General features: G+C 32.2%; 2 protein-coding genes across 2 annotated transcripts; one reads left to right on the top strand and one right to left on the bottom strand.

The window, feature by feature from the left end:
- LOC109333279 lies at nucleotides 1,278–3,797 on the top strand. The gene is made up of 4 exons (XM_019568679.1): nucleotides 1,278–1,543; nucleotides 1,701–1,901; nucleotides 2,279–2,494; nucleotides 3,101–3,797. Exons 1-4 carry the CDS (start codon nucleotides 1,541–1,543, stop codon nucleotides 3,329–3,331), a joined length of 651 nt encoding a protein of 216 aa, XP_019424224.1. The 5' UTR covers nucleotides 1,278–1,540; the 3' UTR covers nucleotides 3,332–3,797.
- LOC109333471 (protein TORNADO 2-like) lies at nucleotides 10,137–11,919 on the bottom strand. The gene is made up of 2 exons (XM_019568966.1): nucleotides 11,336–11,919; nucleotides 10,137–10,487 (listed from the first exon to the last, which is right to left on the bottom strand). The coding sequence occupies exons 1-2, from the start codon at nucleotides 11,831–11,833 to the stop codon at nucleotides 10,176–10,178; spliced, it is 810 nt and encodes a 269-aa protein (XP_019424511.1). The 5' UTR covers nucleotides 11,834–11,919; the 3' UTR covers nucleotides 10,137–10,175.

Raw genomic sequence — 16,952 nt, forward strand, 5'->3', positions numbered from 1 at the left:
TTATTCTTAGATTAATGGTAAACATTAAATTATATAGATAGATTAATGTAAATAAATAATTTGAATGTGAAAAATGATTTCAATTTCATCTAATGTTCAATGACTATTACTTTTTAACATAACAAAACATAGATGTTGTAAACACTCAATTTTAGTGGGGTAGCGACATGAACCAATCACTAATTAATATTAAATTATTATTAGCATATAAAACATATAATATATCAAAAGTAGGAAGAAAAATATATGAGGAGGAGGTGACATGTGACATGAAGAAAAAATGTAAGGAGAAAGTGACATGTGGCATGAGGGAAGGAGAAAGTGACATGTGGCATGAGAGAGTTTTTTTATTATATTGTTAATAGATTGAACTTTCGAAACACTGAATATGTTCAGCTCATAAAGTACAAACCGGCGCAGCCAAAAATTACACCCAAAGAAAACTCCTTACTTAACCTTAAAATTTATGCAATAGTTTTTCATTTTATTTGTTGGAATAATAATTGTTTCTAGAAAACATAATTATCCGTCAAATAATTGGCCCTGTTGTAGATTTTTAATTTAATTAGGGATGGCCAACCAAGACCTAACTACATGACTGATGCCTACACCTCCCACTATTTATCAGGTTCGGTATTAATTATTAACATAGTTTCTTCAAACATCATATATCTGCTTACCTTAGTTTTCGCTACAATGTGCACATAGTTTATGTTGGTGGAGGGACTTGACTCATTCATCAAACTTTTCACATTGAGAAACGAAGACTTTTTATGTGAATAGTCAAGGCATTAACCTATATACTTACTTTAGGTACAAGACCCTAAATAGCTCAATACATTTGGATCAGCAATTTTTAGATTTTTCATATAAATAACCAACATCAACCTTGTTTTAATCTCATTAGTAAAACAAGCTCATAAACAATCTTAAAAATCTTCAGATGTATACTATATAAAGTAGCGTGCTAATTTACTTTATTAATTACAAAAGGACGAAAAAGGCGTGCCCAAACCCATGCGTAAATGAATAATTAGTGTGGAAAAAAATGCAGTAGTCACACTAATAATGAGACAAAAGAACAGAAATTAAAGAAATGATAAGATCAAAGAAACAACGTGAAAATGAAATGTTAATTTTTAATAATTAAAAATAAAAAAAGGAAAGAAGGAGGTGGGTTCCTTAAGGCCTACGCAACTTGTTTGGTTTGGGTTGGGAACTAGGTTTGGTTGAAGACTTTGTGCGGATAAGAACAACCCTTACCCTCTCTCACTCTTAGTTTAGTTTCTCTGTCTAAAACTCTATCTACCGCCTTCAAGTCCTATACAAGAACCCATTCCCTCCTTCATAACCCTTCACTCTTCAAAATAAACACTACTTTTCTTTCTTTTGTTTCTCTCCACTCTCCAAAAAAATCCCATATTTTTCTCCTTCACTCTCTTACTACACATAATCTTTATATCCCACCAAATTTCTCAATCTGGCAATCGAAAACCAAGAGTCCACTATCTGGGAAATCAAGCCCAAGAACAGAAGAATCATGGTATGACACATACTATTACATTCCTGTTATTGTTAATGTATATGTTTTTATTATTAAAGACAACATTAGTGTTCTGCTATGTTTTTGTTCTTTTTTGGTTTCTACCTATCTATGTCTGATTCAAGTTTTGGTTTTGATTGGTTTTTATTTTGAATAGGGTGCAGGAGGACCTGATGATGATGATGATAATAGGTGGCCACCATGGTTGAAGCCACTGCTGAAAGAGACTTTCTTTGTTCAATGCAAGCAGCATGCTGATTCTCACAAGAGTGAATGTAACATGTATTGTTTGGATTGTATGAATGGTGCTCTCTGTTCTCTCTGCCTTAACCATCACAAGGAACATCGTGCTATTCAGGTTTGTTTACTCACTAATGTTTTGTACTGTTTTGAACAAAAACTTTACCCTCTGACACATTTTGACTTCAGATATTACTGTCTTCGTTATCAAAATCATGAGTTTTCCTTATATGGAGTTACCATATTGGTCAAAAGTCCCATCTTTCCTTCACTTCTAAGATTTGAAACAATTGGACTGTTCATTAATTGGTTTCTCTTTCCAATTTATGTGCCCAATGTCATATAGTCCTTTGTCAACACCTAGAATGGTGTGAAAGTAACCACACAAGCTGAAAAAATGTCATCTTTTTATGATTTTTGAGTCACTATCTGCAGTGTGTTTAGACTACTTTGTTTTAATGCAATCTCTCTGTTTATTTTGTGTTCTGAAAACAGATTAGGAGGTCCTCTTACCATGATGTGATTAGGGTCAATGAGATTCAGAAGGTGTTGGACATAACTGGTGTCCAGACCTACATTATCAACAGTGCAAGGGTTGTGTTCTTGAATGAGAGGCCTCAACCAAGGCCTGGAAAAGGTGTCACAAACACATGTGAAGTCTGTGAACGTAGCCTTCTTGATTCTTACCGCTTTTGTTCTCTTGGTTGCAAGGTAATAATAGTACTTTCCCAACAATGTCCTTCATTCATTATTTAAGTTTATTAATTTTAACAGTTTCCACTATAAATAAAAAAGAAAAATGCCAAGTTCTCTTTCTATTTTAGCAACGTGTGTCACTTGAAAACCATTGATCAATGAGAAAACTAAAAAAAGCTTAGAAAAGTGGGACTTTCATTTGCTTTCTTTTCAAGCTAGCGGTGATCACTTTTTAGTTGAAATCAGTTGACTTTTTCTTATACCCATGAAAATGTTACCCTCAGATTCACGGGTCATCATGGACCTTTTCAATTTAATCTTTTGCCTTAATTTATCCATCGCATTAAACAACAACCCCATATTTGAAATTTTGGGATTTGAACATTGATTTTTTTATTTTTTATCGATTACATAAGATATCGTATCACAATTACAAATGACACTAAATTAACTTCTTTTATAGTCAAATCCTTTAGTAAATATCTATATTTACTAAATAAATTCATTTACCCATATCTTAGAAAAATGTCTTTCATAACTACGAACAACAAAAATCCGACTTTTATGGAAAGAACCTGTTTTGATTAATTAATTAATAAAAAATGTGAACATAAATTGCAGATTGTTGGAACATCTAAGAATTTCCAGAAGAGAAAGCACATAGCAACAATGGCATCAGATTCTGAAGATTCATACTGTAGCAGCAGCAGCCATGGCAGACACATAATCTCTAAGGTCCAGAGTTTCACACCATCTACACCACCACCAACTTCAGTCAATTACAGAACAGCCAAAAGAAGAAAAGGAATACCACACCGTGCTCCAATGGGAGGACTAATCATACAATATTAGATAATTGGTATTTTTAGGTTATTTGCTATAATGCCCCCCAAATATATAAATACACTAATGCAAGTGTTCTCCAATACTCGAGCTTTTTTTCTTCCCAAAAAAAGATGCCGGTATTGGAGGTGTTCTACTTCTCTACCGTTTGTTTCTTATGTTCTATCTCTAGTGTCTTCTAGTGTTTCTGTATATAGAAAAGTCATAGAAGTGGATTAGGTTAAGGGAAACTAGAAAATAAGGACACCTGTGAAATAGTTGACGGTGTGGTATGCGTGTAAGCCAAATAAGTGAAGCTCTTTTCTAGTAAGTTAAAAAAGGGATATAGGGTTCGGTTTTTAGAGTAATTATACTTTAGTTTTGGGGTTGGGATGTAAATAGTGGATGTGGGGAAGAAGACAAATGATGTACCCTGAAAATAGGTGGCATGTCTATATGGAAATCTTAAATAAGAAAAGTTTTATTACCATGTGCAGTACAAAATTGTTACTTTATGCAATTACTTTTCTTTTTATTTTGATAGTGAGATGTGGAAAAGAGTGGAAAGATATTGTTACGAGAAAAAGCTATGCATTGATAGTACATAAGGCAAAGTGGACTATCTAGCGGGTTAAATCTGGATCTGCTCATCGATTAAAATGGGCTTCACTTGTATTCGAGCTATTCAGATGTTATCTATACCCACCTTATGCGAGCAATAGATTTATGGATCCGACATGGATTTTTTTAGAAAAATACTGCACTCTTTTAGTAATTGTAACCTTTTAAAAAAATTCCGTCCTTCAGTGCAAAGTGAAAACAGAAAAAAGGCAATAGATCTTTGAGCAACTAGTGCTGTGAATGCTGGTTGTGGAGGAAGGCAATACTCCATAAGCTTCAAATAGAGAATGGGACCCGTGGCGGATGTCTTAATTGTGGCTGGTTATGTTTTTGTTTGGTATCGGTTATAAAGCAAATTTGATTGGTTCTCGAAGATACTAAAACTCATGAGAGAGATTCCTCAATACTAAAACTCATTAGTATCACTACTTGGGAATTTCCTTAAATTGGCAATTTGTTGCTGGGTCTTTCATTTTTTGTTGGGTATTATCGTCATCTCAGGTAACAAATTAGGGATGAAAATGAAAACGAATATGTAGAAACTAAACCCGAATTTAATTGGAAATCTTAACCTGACTGGGTTCAGGTTTAACCCGAGTTTAATTTTTGAGTTCAAGTTTAGTAGAGCAAAGACCTGAACCCGTCGTGAGGTAACGTAATTCAATTTAAAATTGAAATTTTTATCATGTGCTTATTATTTTTAATTTTTAATTTTACTTCAATATTATTGGATCTGTAAACATAAAAGAAATGAAATACAAAAAGGAAATAGAAATGCTAGAGAAAAATGAAACGAAAATGATATCATATTTTTCTTAGTATATTTATAATTTTTGGAGTTTTTCAGGTTTGGGTTACCCCAAACTTGACGGGTCGGGGATGATATCTGTATTTTCAACCTCGTTGAGTTCGGGTTTGGGTTTTGAATTTTGGGTTTGGGTATGTATAAATAACCCGACCTGCCCCCTTGTCATTCCTATAAGGAACTAATCTAATCCATTTCACTGTGTGGCTGTAACTTACAATTAATGTCGCTCCCAAGAATTGAACTCTGAATTTTTTGGTCATTCTTTGATTTAACATAATCTTATATCACTAGATCAACGTCTTATTGGTTAAACAACTAGACTAATGTCATGGCAGGAAATATTCTTCCCATATTGGGCCTAAGCATTCGCCTTAAATTTTCCTAATTAGAAAAAAATTCTCACCCCATAGCAAGTAAAAAACCCTCCACGGTGGTTACTCAAAAATTGAAAGTTAATGTTGGTAGTTTTATATTTAATTTTAAGAGCAAACATTTTAAGTTTACCAAAAAATATTTGAATAAAAAAAGGTAATGTTCGTTTTGTAACCTGGTGTGAGTATCCTAGAAGTTGATACATTCATGATTCATGGAGTGCTCATCCTAATAATTTATAATTTTTTTTTGTGGTAAAAGAAATACTTTGAAGTTAGGAAATAGTGACGCGTGGTGTGACGCATACCGGGGCAATGTCTGACCGTGAACCTGTGATTAAGGTGAAAGGGGGTGACATGTAGCAAAGAATCTTCCACGTAATTCACCCAGAACACTGCAACACATCTCTGCCTACGTTGTACGCTAGAACATTCCTATATGGTCTCCCCATGGCAAGAGTGATGTTATCCTAAGATTAGGTATCCGATTCACTCCATGCACCACCCCAATAATCTTCCTCACTTCTTACTTACTCTCTCTTCCAAATGGTTATTTTATTTGCATATTATATTAGATATTCAAGGTTTCCAACATTATTGGGTCTAACGTAGTTTTCAATGGAAAAGAGACGTGGACAAGAGATGATAAGCATAGGAAAACTTAATTATACACTTTCATTCAACTGGTGGGTTTGATTTGACTTTTTATTTTGACTACGATACATATTTATTTTACTTTTAAAATAAGCCTCATTCCACTTGGCCGTCTCTTCATTTGATGTTGAGATAACTTACAATTATTGAAACGAAATTGTTTAGTGAATGTGATGTTAAATGAAATAAAGCAACATATTAAATGCCTAAAGAGAGAGAAGAAAACCAAACACGAATTAAAGGCAACAAAACCATGTTACTAAGGCAAATCCTAACTAAAAACGGACTTGGGGGACTCGGGTTACATCACAAATCAGATCACACTTTCATGCCAACTAATTAGTTAATGCGAGACAAACCTTACGAAAAGGATTCCCACACAAATAAAGAAAAAGGAGAAAACATTTTATTTAGGTGAGCCTCTCCACAAATGACATCCCATCCTATTTGACCTTTCAAGCCTTCATTGGTGTCGTTAGCTATGTGGTAAAAAATAACTTGGCTTCTAAAGGATAAAGTATGTTTGAGCTAATTAGATGAATATTCATAATAGGGGTATGGATTTTGTTACAACTAAAGGGGGTATAGATTAGAATGTTTTAATTAGGATTGAGCAGTGAGGACCCGTGTGCACTACATCGTTTCCAAAAAAACAAAACCTTGTTAATAATGGTCAAATATTCAGTTCAGTTCATTGTAGTTCACTAACTTGTTTTCAAAGTACTCTATTTGGTAATTTGTTTTATTGTTTGGCATAGATCCTTACCCTCCATTAATTTTCTCTTCAATCAGGCGATCCCCTTTTTAAATATTTGAGATAAATGAAGTGAAACAAAACGACTTATATGAACAAGCTTATAGAATAGATAAAATTCTCTCATCCACAGAAAGATTGAGCCATTACGTTGTGCTATAGCCTTGGACATCGATCAACATACAATCATATAAACCTACTTCCAAAAATTGCTAACGGAATTTCATTATCTCCTAAGAAAATGACCAGTGGTTTGTAGCTCAACATGGTAACGACTTATGAGTGCAAAGTTGTTAGGATTGGAACTATGGTGCGTTCCTAAATTGAAAACTATTATTAGTTTAAGAAAATGATAAGTAATTTTTAAGTAGGCAAAGATCTAACTTAATTTAGCAACATAAAAAGATATTCATTGAAATGAATACTCCATTGTAACATTCAGCTGCAAATAAATTTTGAAACATTATAACATAAAATTCCATCTAAAGTGGTTAATTTATAATACAATAAGCGCCACGGACAATGATCTTCTGTGCCAAACCTGGTCCCAGATCAATCATATTATGTCACGTCAGTTAAAAAAAATTAAATATTCATAACTTTATCAGTTTTACTTTATTATGATTGGTCAGGGACGTGGTTAGAAATAAAGTTGGGGACAGCAGATCCCCATCCTCAACGCCACCTCCAATTTTTCGTTGTTCTTTCTACTGTGTGCATGGTGACAAGCATGTAATAAACCATTATTAGACTGCAAAAGTAGTGGGTGGATTATGGACTTCTCACTCACCGCTTTAGACCATCCACAGTGGAGAACAATTTTTTTTTTCTTATTTGAGTCTCACACATTATTTTATAATTTATTATAACTTCTCATAGAATAAGAACAACATCTACTTTTTATCCACAATGACAAACATAATTTTTATTCTCATTTGGCTCCCACAACCTATTCACATTTTTATATTTTATAATAAATATAACAAAATATTAACAATAATTACTTATTTATTTATTAAAAAATTAAAAATCGTTATAATTTATTATAAAGATTAGAAATCAATTATAAATAAAATATAAAATTTTATTGATTATTATTTTTAATTTTCGTTTCTGCAAAAAAATTAATTTCTTGTAATGATTCTGGAATTTTTTTAATGTTTGTGGATATTTTGATGTTTCTAGATATGTTTGTGTGTGTTTATTCTTTGATTGTGTATTTTTATTGCAATTCTCTCCTAAAAAGGACTGTCCTTATTTAAGAACATAACACAAGGAATAAGAACAACACAGTGGATAACAGAATAAAAACGTTCTTATTCGATTAAAAACAGCACCAAGAACAACAACTGTGGGTAATCTTATATTTTCGCTAGTATAATTAGCTTCTTTCTTTTAACGACATACTCCTAGTCCAAACTTTTGTCCTAAAATGTTAACAAACTTTACATAATTATTAACGCCTTCTAAACTTTCTTTTTATTTTCTTATATATTTGTGGAAAAAGACTAAATGTATTTTATATAGCAATTGCGCTTACTATCATTGTATGCTCATTAAATATGCACCCTTTACTAAAAGATAAAGTCATTAAGAGCTGTTTTTTTCGAAGCTACAAGTGAAGGTGGTACCACTTAATCAAATTGCTCAAGCCATGATGTCATTGATTTACTAACTCTTAAAATATGATGAGGATAGGTAAAGCAAATTAATGCCTCTTTCATGTCCACACCTTGCTCGATTATATTACATCAAATATTGATTAGAAAAAATATATTTAAGTTAAAATTTAATTATTAAATATTTTTTTGACCAATCAAAAGCTCATGACACATTAAGTAATACAAACTGTGCGACAACAGATGTACTTCCATATTATTTCATCATCTCCTTGAATGGGTCTATTGGTAGAATGCATATAATTTAGTAAATGAAATTGTAATATCTATTAAGAATGTTGAATACTGGGAAAGATAAATGTTAATTTTCATTAGTGGTCAAAATTTCATTGAAATGAGATATATTTTTCATTCAGATTTGTATGCGTTATGATTGGTTATTCATGCTTAGTATGCTGTCTAGACTCGCTGTAATTGAGAATCCTCTGTTCAACCGTTTTCCATAACATCGTTTGTTTTGTTACAATAATAGAAGGCGTGTGGTTTCATACCATTTTATTTACCATAAAAAAATTGCTTGTCCTTTTCCACTGGATGAAGAAAATGAAATGATAAAAGCAAAATTAATATTATATACGAGTATACGTCTTTGCTATAAGCCTCTATGTTATCATGAATTTGGAGAAAAGTACTTCAAAGAAACAATGACAAATATTAGATACTATGTTTTAAGAGTTTAAGGAGGAACTGAAGAGAGCCTCTTGTTCAATAATGTCCCATGGCTGTACAGGAGTTAGGATCTTGGGAGAGGTAAGTGCATAAAAAAATAAAGGAAAATACAAATTTGAAAGACATATTTATCCTTTTAATTACAATAGAATTATATTTTTACCATTAAAAAAACAAAGGTAAAAACAAGCATTTAACTCTATATTAATAGAGATGATTGGGTGGACAGATAGGAAAATGCTCTAAATTTGCAACTTTTTCGTGAATAGTCCAAAAGGGAATTGTTTTTCTATATTCATTGAACACTTCTCAAATTTCTGAAACAATAGATAAATTTTTGAAGATGTTGGATAATGTTGTGGCTTTTTTGAGGGAGGAAAATGATGATTAAGTAGTTGGGCTGATGTTGATGGAGACTAGCAAACACTTGTATTGGTCTCCATGTGTTGCCCATTGCATTTATCTCTTGTTGGAGGACTTCGATAAGAAGTTTAATGTGTACAAATTAACCATAAAAAATGGAGAAATATCACAAGTTATATCTATGGTAGAGCAATGCTCATCAGCATATTGAAGACCTTCACCAAAGGAAAGGAGTCGATGAGGCCCAAGTGCGACTAGATTTGCCACTTCATGTTTAACTTTAAATTGTCTCTATGAGAACAAGGTAGCACTAGTGGCCATGTTTATGTCAAATTAGTAGAGATCAAGTAAGTTTTCAAGAAAAAGTGATGGGAACAAAAAAGTACAAAACATTGTCTTGGATAGTCGCATGTGGATGAATGTGATAATTTGTTTGAGGGAGCCTGGTCGTCTCATTGTTATTTTTCGCTTGGTTAATTCGGATGTAAATCCAGCCATGAGTTTAATATATGAAGCCATGAATCATACCAAAGAATTGATAAAAACAACTTCAAAAATGTAAAGAAAATGCAACATCTTCTCTTCCACTTGCTAACAATACAAGACTATACTTATATGGTGATTGTTGTCCAGAACTAAAGATATTCACAACCCATGTTCTTATATTAACTTGCATCTCTTCTGTGTGTGTGAGCGCAATTGATGTGGATACGAAATGGTAACAGTGATTGGTAATGTTTGATTGTTCTTATTCCTAATTACTATATGCTCCAAAAATCACGTGGAGCTCTAGAAACCATTGTTCCAAGCTTGAACACTACCCATAAAAAACAAACACCTTTTCTGATAACAGAAACTGAAATAATAGACAAATTCATACAGCCTTAGTAGAGTTAGTATATAACTTCATCCTAAGTAGTACAATACATGAAACACGTCATTGGATGATGCCATCTCAAGTATAGCCTTGCTTGTATTTGCGAAATAGATCCTCAGTTTTGGCATTCCTAAAGGCACAGCAACCTATTATATATATTGCTATTAAAACAATAACGGTGATGATTAATATCACATTAGCCCTTTTCCACTCCTTTCTAAGATTTGCCAATAATCCAGCCTTGCAGGAATCACAAGCATAGCAAAGTTGGGTTTGGTCATTGCTCCATTGTAGGCAATCCATATCTTCAGCTATATTGATGGGGCTAATCCAATATGTTGGGTTTACAAATGTGTACCCACATTTTGTTGGTGGCTTGCAGCACCCTGACTGCAAATGATGATATACAAAAAAAAAGTTAGCAAAAAGAAATTCAGGTACCCGGGATGATTAAGATGTACTCAATTCAACAATTATTTTATCCAAAGTTTGAACTTTGGTACACACTCTGAAAGTGTCACATACTTACAACCTTGTTTTGTGTTCATAAGCTTCTTAAATGTAATCCTTTTATCCTAGTCTTACTAAAATGTTAGAATAATTTGCACACGAAATTGTTGAGTTTATTTAAGTGTGAAGTCTCACATTGGATATGAAAGGAAGAATAAAATAGTTTATAAATAGATAAAGTCTATATAATTGATGTTTAAAGTTTTGGTTCATATCGTGATATATCACTTTGTGTCTCTCTACTCATCTCATATATCCTTAACAAAGTATCGTGGTTAGAAGCTAGCCTTTATTCAAATGTCCAACGGAATTAATGGGAACATTCAATTTCAAATCATCCAAACTACAAAATTTAGACATTGTAAAACATTACGGATATTTTCATGAAGAGGCTAAGTGAGAATCACCCAAGTAAAATAGACACCATGTCCAACCCAAAACCTTAGCATTGGATGTTTATGTGTGAAAGGTTTTTACATGTTCTCTTCAGAAGTGTGTAAAAAATTAAAACTAACAAGAAAAGGACACAATGTGGGAAGTTAAAAGAAGTATCTTTCATTTCAAGGTTCTTACTCTCTTGGCCAACGAAGTAAAGGGACTAAAACCATGCAACCCAACTCAGCTAACACACTGGTAATAGAAGTTGAACGAGAGCAATGAAATAACAGAGTTCAAATATAATATCTGGGTGTAGAAAAAGCTAAAAAGATTAACATGGTTATTATTACCTGCATAGGAGTTAGATGTGCGTTAAAATAGTCCTGAGCCATTCTGAAACTCTGGTTCAACTCAGCACACATATTTGTTTGGCTAAGGCAGCTTCTGATCCTATCCCACTTGAAAGAACTTCTTACCCTTCTCCTAAGAAAGCCAGAGAAATCATCCATACGATATTCCAAGTAAGCACGGTTAGGTTCTATGTTACCATGGCCTCTAATAGTGACCATATACACAAAAACCACCAAGCAAATAAGCAATACAATAAGCACAAGCATGGCAATGAGGTAGAATATAAGGAGGCATTGGATTCTCCAAAAGGCTCCAATGAAACCAGTTAAAGCTACAATGAGGATCAGAACCCCTAAGATGATTAGAGGCCATTGTAGAAACTTGACACAGGAATCTGCTGCACCATTTGTTAGCCAGATTCCAGCACCTATGATTGGGATCGAGAGGAGCACTGCAATGAAGTTTATGGCTCCTATGACATTGTTGCTCAGTGCCATCTTGATGGAAGAAAATTGAGGATTTTGTTTTGAGATGTTTAAGGGTTTTCTTGTATTTTGAGAAGACTAATTGATGAAAATTAAAATGGTGAATTTTTTAAAACAAAACATAAAGGGGTCCTTATTGAATAGAGATATATTATTCTTTCTCATACATTATGAAAAACAAATAATAATACAAATTTTAAATTAGCAGAAAATGTTTTCAATAGCGAGGAACAAGTGTTAGTTAACCCCACACAAATTATTTTGTTTGTTACATTGGATACCTAAAACCTACTAAAGCAAACATGATACTAATATAAATATTAAATTTGGGATATGTTTTGATCTCTTGTCACATTACTTTGAGCATTGTTTTTCAAAAGGTATACCTTGTACAGTACTTAGGGAATGGTAGGGGAAATGTTGGAAAATTAAGTAAGTGGTTGCCAGCAACCTATTGTGCAGGTATAGGACAAAAGCAGAAGAAATAATCCATATATGTCATGACTCTTGGTGCATTTGCAGAATCTATGTTGACTTATTTCACATATCTTCGGAAGAAACAATCTTACGTCCACATGTTCACATTCATTTCATTGGTACATCAAGCTATTAAATAGTATCAAGTTCAACTTTAGAGATTTGTATGTTCTGTATTCAAATTCTTACTCTCTGTTATGGTACATTTCAATGAGTCTAACTACACTTATGCAAATTTATGAAATAATATGAATTACTTACCTATGTGGAGGTTCTAGGGGTGCTCAAAATGATAAATTATGCAATAATTTTAATTGTATGTGCGAGTTTAGGAATGAGTTCGACTCAATATGCGAGTATATAGTAAGCAGCTTTAAATAGACATTTCTGAGTCAAACATATTGTATATTTATGTAAAATTTTATATAATTAATAAATATGTATGATTATATTGAAATAATATTTCTCAATATTATTTTGGACTAGAATAAAACAAAAAAATTAGAATAATGTTCCATTTTTTTAATTTTAAGTAAACCGTCTGGTTTCCTTCTCGGTTTAACTGAGTTTAACACAGTCGGACCAGAACTTTTCTAGATCAAAATGGTTCAAACTCTCATTCGTTAAGATTACAAATCATAGCCTAGTACGGTCCGATTCTCATAATACTGCTTCATACAATATTTAAATTAAAATAGTCCTTTTTAAAAATAGAAGTTGAGAAATTAATTGATTTGAGTCAAATTTAATGTGATATTTTTAAAACAACCTCAAAATATAGATCATATCTTCTGTCATAAGAAGTGTGTTATTCCATGTGTGACTTTTTGATCAGAAAAATATTTTATTATTAATTTAAATAATATTTTCAACCAATTAGAGAAAATGACACATGGAGTTGTACGTTTTTATAAAATAATAGATATGATTCACAGACCAAGGCGTACCTTTTAAGGTGATATATATTTTTTATGTTTGGAAGTCAGTTTCTAAATATGGTTTTCTTTTCGTCCATAAATTATAATACATAATAAACAACTTAAGTCTCTATATAACAATTTCATTCATTACTCTATGGTGAATACTTCACATTTTAAGTAATAAGTCAATGGTTCAAACTCTAATACTCTAGTGTAGATTTGTGAGTTCCATTTAAAGACAAAGTATCATTTGAGTGAACTTTGGCTTAAAGTCTCTAAGTTGTCACTCATTTAAGAATGAAAAGAAAGTTGACAAGAATTAAGATGATATTATGAAATAAAAATATTCATATTCCCCGGAAAGGTTTATGATTTCTCAAAGCCATTTCCATTTAAGTCTCTCCTCAAAGTCATATGCACATGGATAAAGAACTGATGGTCACGCTTTGTTGAGTAAAATGACACCTTGTAACATGTCATATAATATAAAAAGACTGTGGATTATGTATGCATGTTTATCAACTGAGCCTGTGAACTTCAAATTCACACTTCCAAAATATTTTTTGTGGGTCAATTTTTATTTAGTGAATATTGAATTAAATCTGACCATGTAGTTGGACAAGGTTATCCTTAACTAGTCCAATGGTGCTTGTAAGACAATGTATTTACATGTCTGCCATAACTTCCAGCCCAATCTTTTGAGCAATTCCAAAGAATGATCAGGACCATTATAGTGACAAATATCGATTCATAATTTCATATGATCTTTGCTTGCTTAAGATACTTACCCTTGTTAACACGCAACAACAAGAAAATGAGTCTTTGGTAGCATATATAAGTTTTAAGTTGAATTCATGATTTTTATTATGACGATGTCTATGGATTGGTGCACAACACAATATCAACATCTTTAGTTAGATATAGATAACCATGCTGCAATCACAGCATCAAGAATATGTATATGGAAGTAAAACAAAATAATCGTTTGTTTTATTTTACTTTATATTTAAAATAATCTAATGTGGAATGAATAATAATATTCTTATATCCATGGGTCACATTTTTTTTCTCCGGGAAAAACCCAAAAGGGATGGATCATTCACATCTCAGAGTGCGTTTAGATGGATAGACCCAATACCTGTTTTTGTGGTTGGGCCCATAATTTGGAGGCTTTATACTTTATAGCTTGACTGAAACTTTACCCTACAATAGATATTCAGAAGCCAATTCTTATTATCAACCCAAACTGATAAACCATATGCATTGGCTGATTTGGCACCATTCTCTCCCCTATTTTTTCTCTCCAATTCGGAAGCACTTTTTTCAATCTGCTTTATTAATCTGGTTAAAAGTATGTTATTGTTTATATTGAAAAAGGCATTTGTAAGGGAAGAAAAATATGACTTAATAAATCTAAAGTAGATAATGGTTTGGTCACATGCATGTCTATATCTGCTTCTGGTTTACACTAGTGGACACATTGTCTTGATAGTGATACATCTCTATCAATTGAGAACAAAGAAACAAAACTGAAAGCTGAGAACCAAATACAATATAAATATTGCATCGACCCCACAAAGCCCTTTAACCTTCATCTAAGACACGTATCAAATATCCCAATTCCCAATACTTACAACAAAAGTTAGTAATTCACGCACTCTCCCTCCCCTAGTTGAAAAATGCTTCCATTATCTTTGACAATGGGTGTGTAAAGAAGATAGACTAGGATTGAAAATTGGAAATTACCTAACGTTTCTAGTAATTGTTTTATGTTCTGATTTAGCAAGACACACTAATTCACTTTTAGATCAAATGGTTATGTATAAAAAGTTAATGACAGATTTTCACCTAAGTGTATGTTCCTCAATCTCTCGTCTATATTCTATAGGGTGATGAAACATTCTAAAAAATATTGATTCAATCAAAATCAGGGTCTAGACTTTTAAATATCCTAAATACCATGCAAGCCCAAATGCAAAAAGACAATAGAAAAAACATGCATGTCAAGCTATATTTTGAGTGTGAATATAAGTTCCAACTTCAGTGCAGTTGCACAAATAAGTTTAATCAAACATAGCCAAGCTAAGCTAGTTTCCTCTTGTTAAAAGAAAAATAAAAACATTAGTGCATCTTTTCAGTACAAATTCAATGTTCCCATCTCTTGTTTTTAACAAAGGCAACCACCGATTACAACCTTGTGAGATAAATCCAAAATGTGTCTTTAAAGTTCATGAGCTCCTTTTTTTATTACTTCAAATAAGAATTTCAGGCCAGCGGTGATATTTACTTATATATATTGCTGGATAAATCATGGTCCCATATCTTAAATGTTCATTATCTCAATCCATAACGAGAAATGTACAAAATTCAATTTTGTTTTCTACTTCATCCTGTGGATATAGTATATAATAGAGGGTATGTCAACTCACAAGTGAATGATTTTTTTAATCCAAAAGCTTCTAATGGACAAAACCAGCAGGATAGAGATAAAATGTTAAATTTGCTTTTGCTCATTATAATATACTTTGTTCATCTTAAATCAATTTTTTTTTGTTATGTTATAGCACAGAAAAATTGTTGTGTGGGCCAAGTTGTGGAGATGGGATAAATAGCTGAGAAACACTAATTAAACCAAATATAGCTGAGGCTAAGTAATCTGAATAGATTTGCTGAGGCAAATTGGAGTCTAAAGTTGTTACTGAACAGGTCAATTACTTAGTCACTAAAATAATGTGCAAAATTCATGAGTGAAGAGGTTTAGCTGAATGTAGTTGTTGAGTGAAGATGGGTTAGGAGGCTGTTATTGGGTCATAATGAGATCCTGCAAATGTTGATTGAATGAGATTAATGTTCCTTATTTAGATTCAAAGAAAGAAGTGGTTTAAATATGACTAAGTCAAATGTAGCTCCAGTTTTGCAATTTTGGGTAGAAAAGATGAAGATAAAATCTGATGAGTAGTTAATGAGTTGACCAATATGGATGTAGAGGTGGCCAACTCATAGATCTGTCAGCCAATACCTTATATAGTAACATCATTCTTAAATCAAATCTGGAAGAATTCGAGTAAACTCGAATAAGCTCGTGAGTTTGCCATTGAGTTTAAAAGTTCACTAAAATCTCAAATTACATTTTCTAAACACTCAAAACGATATTGTTTTATGACAAAAATATTAAAATGATGATTTTTCATGACTAATCATAAAAAACACTCACTTGGCATACATATGTTATGTATTATGGATTATACATATAGGAGGATTCGTTTACACCTAATTTAAATTATACTAGTTACATTTAATTTCAGTCACTCATTCGATCTGTTGGGTCTAAAAAAGAAAGAAAATTAATGACTGAGATTGAATGTAACTTAAATGAGGTGTAAACGGATCATCCTTATATATATATTATATTAACTTATTTTTTTAATAAATGTTATCTTAATACATTAGCCTATCAGCTAAGATATGTTAATATATTATTGATAGATTATTAGCTATATTATGTTTTTGTATATATTTTAAATAGGTAAACTCATACTAGTTCATGAGTGGGAAGTCACAAGTTTAACAACCATGCATAAGATTTAGGTTGCATCTCACGGAAGAGTAAGGCAATTTGCTGAGATGGTGGATTTTGAACCATTGTTTAGCGGAAGACCTACTTCCTTAATCTTATAAGATGGAAGGAAAACATGATCAACTAATGGAGCAATGAGTCAATTATTTGAGAATGT

This window comes from Lupinus angustifolius, chromosome LG18, assembly GCF_001865875.1.
Source record: "Lupinus angustifolius cultivar Tanjil chromosome LG18, LupAngTanjil_v1.0, whole genome shotgun sequence".
Lineage (NCBI taxonomy): Eukaryota > Viridiplantae > Streptophyta > Magnoliopsida > Fabales > Fabaceae > Lupinus > Lupinus angustifolius.

What these genes read in the sequence shown, in the direction of transcription:
- LOC109333279 (XM_019568679.1), top strand. An exon ending in AGGAACATCGTGCTATTCAG is followed by an intron (nt 1,902 to 2,278) that starts GTTTGTTTACTC and finishes TTCTGAAAACAG; the next exon opens with ATTAGGAGGTCCTCTTACCA. An exon ending in TTTGTTCTCTTGGTTGCAAG is followed by an intron (nt 2,495 to 3,100) that starts GTAATAATAGTA and finishes CATAAATTGCAG; the next exon opens with ATTGTTGGAACATCTAAGAA.
- LOC109333471 (XM_019568966.1), bottom strand. Translation starts at nt 11,833, where the DNA reads ATGGCACTGAGCAACAATGTCATAGGAGCCATAAACTTCATTGCAGTG. An exon ending in CACATCTAACTCCTATGCAG is followed by an intron (nt 10,488 to 11,335) that starts GTAATAATAACC and finishes CATCATTTGCAG; the next exon opens with TCAGGGTGCTGCAAGCCACC.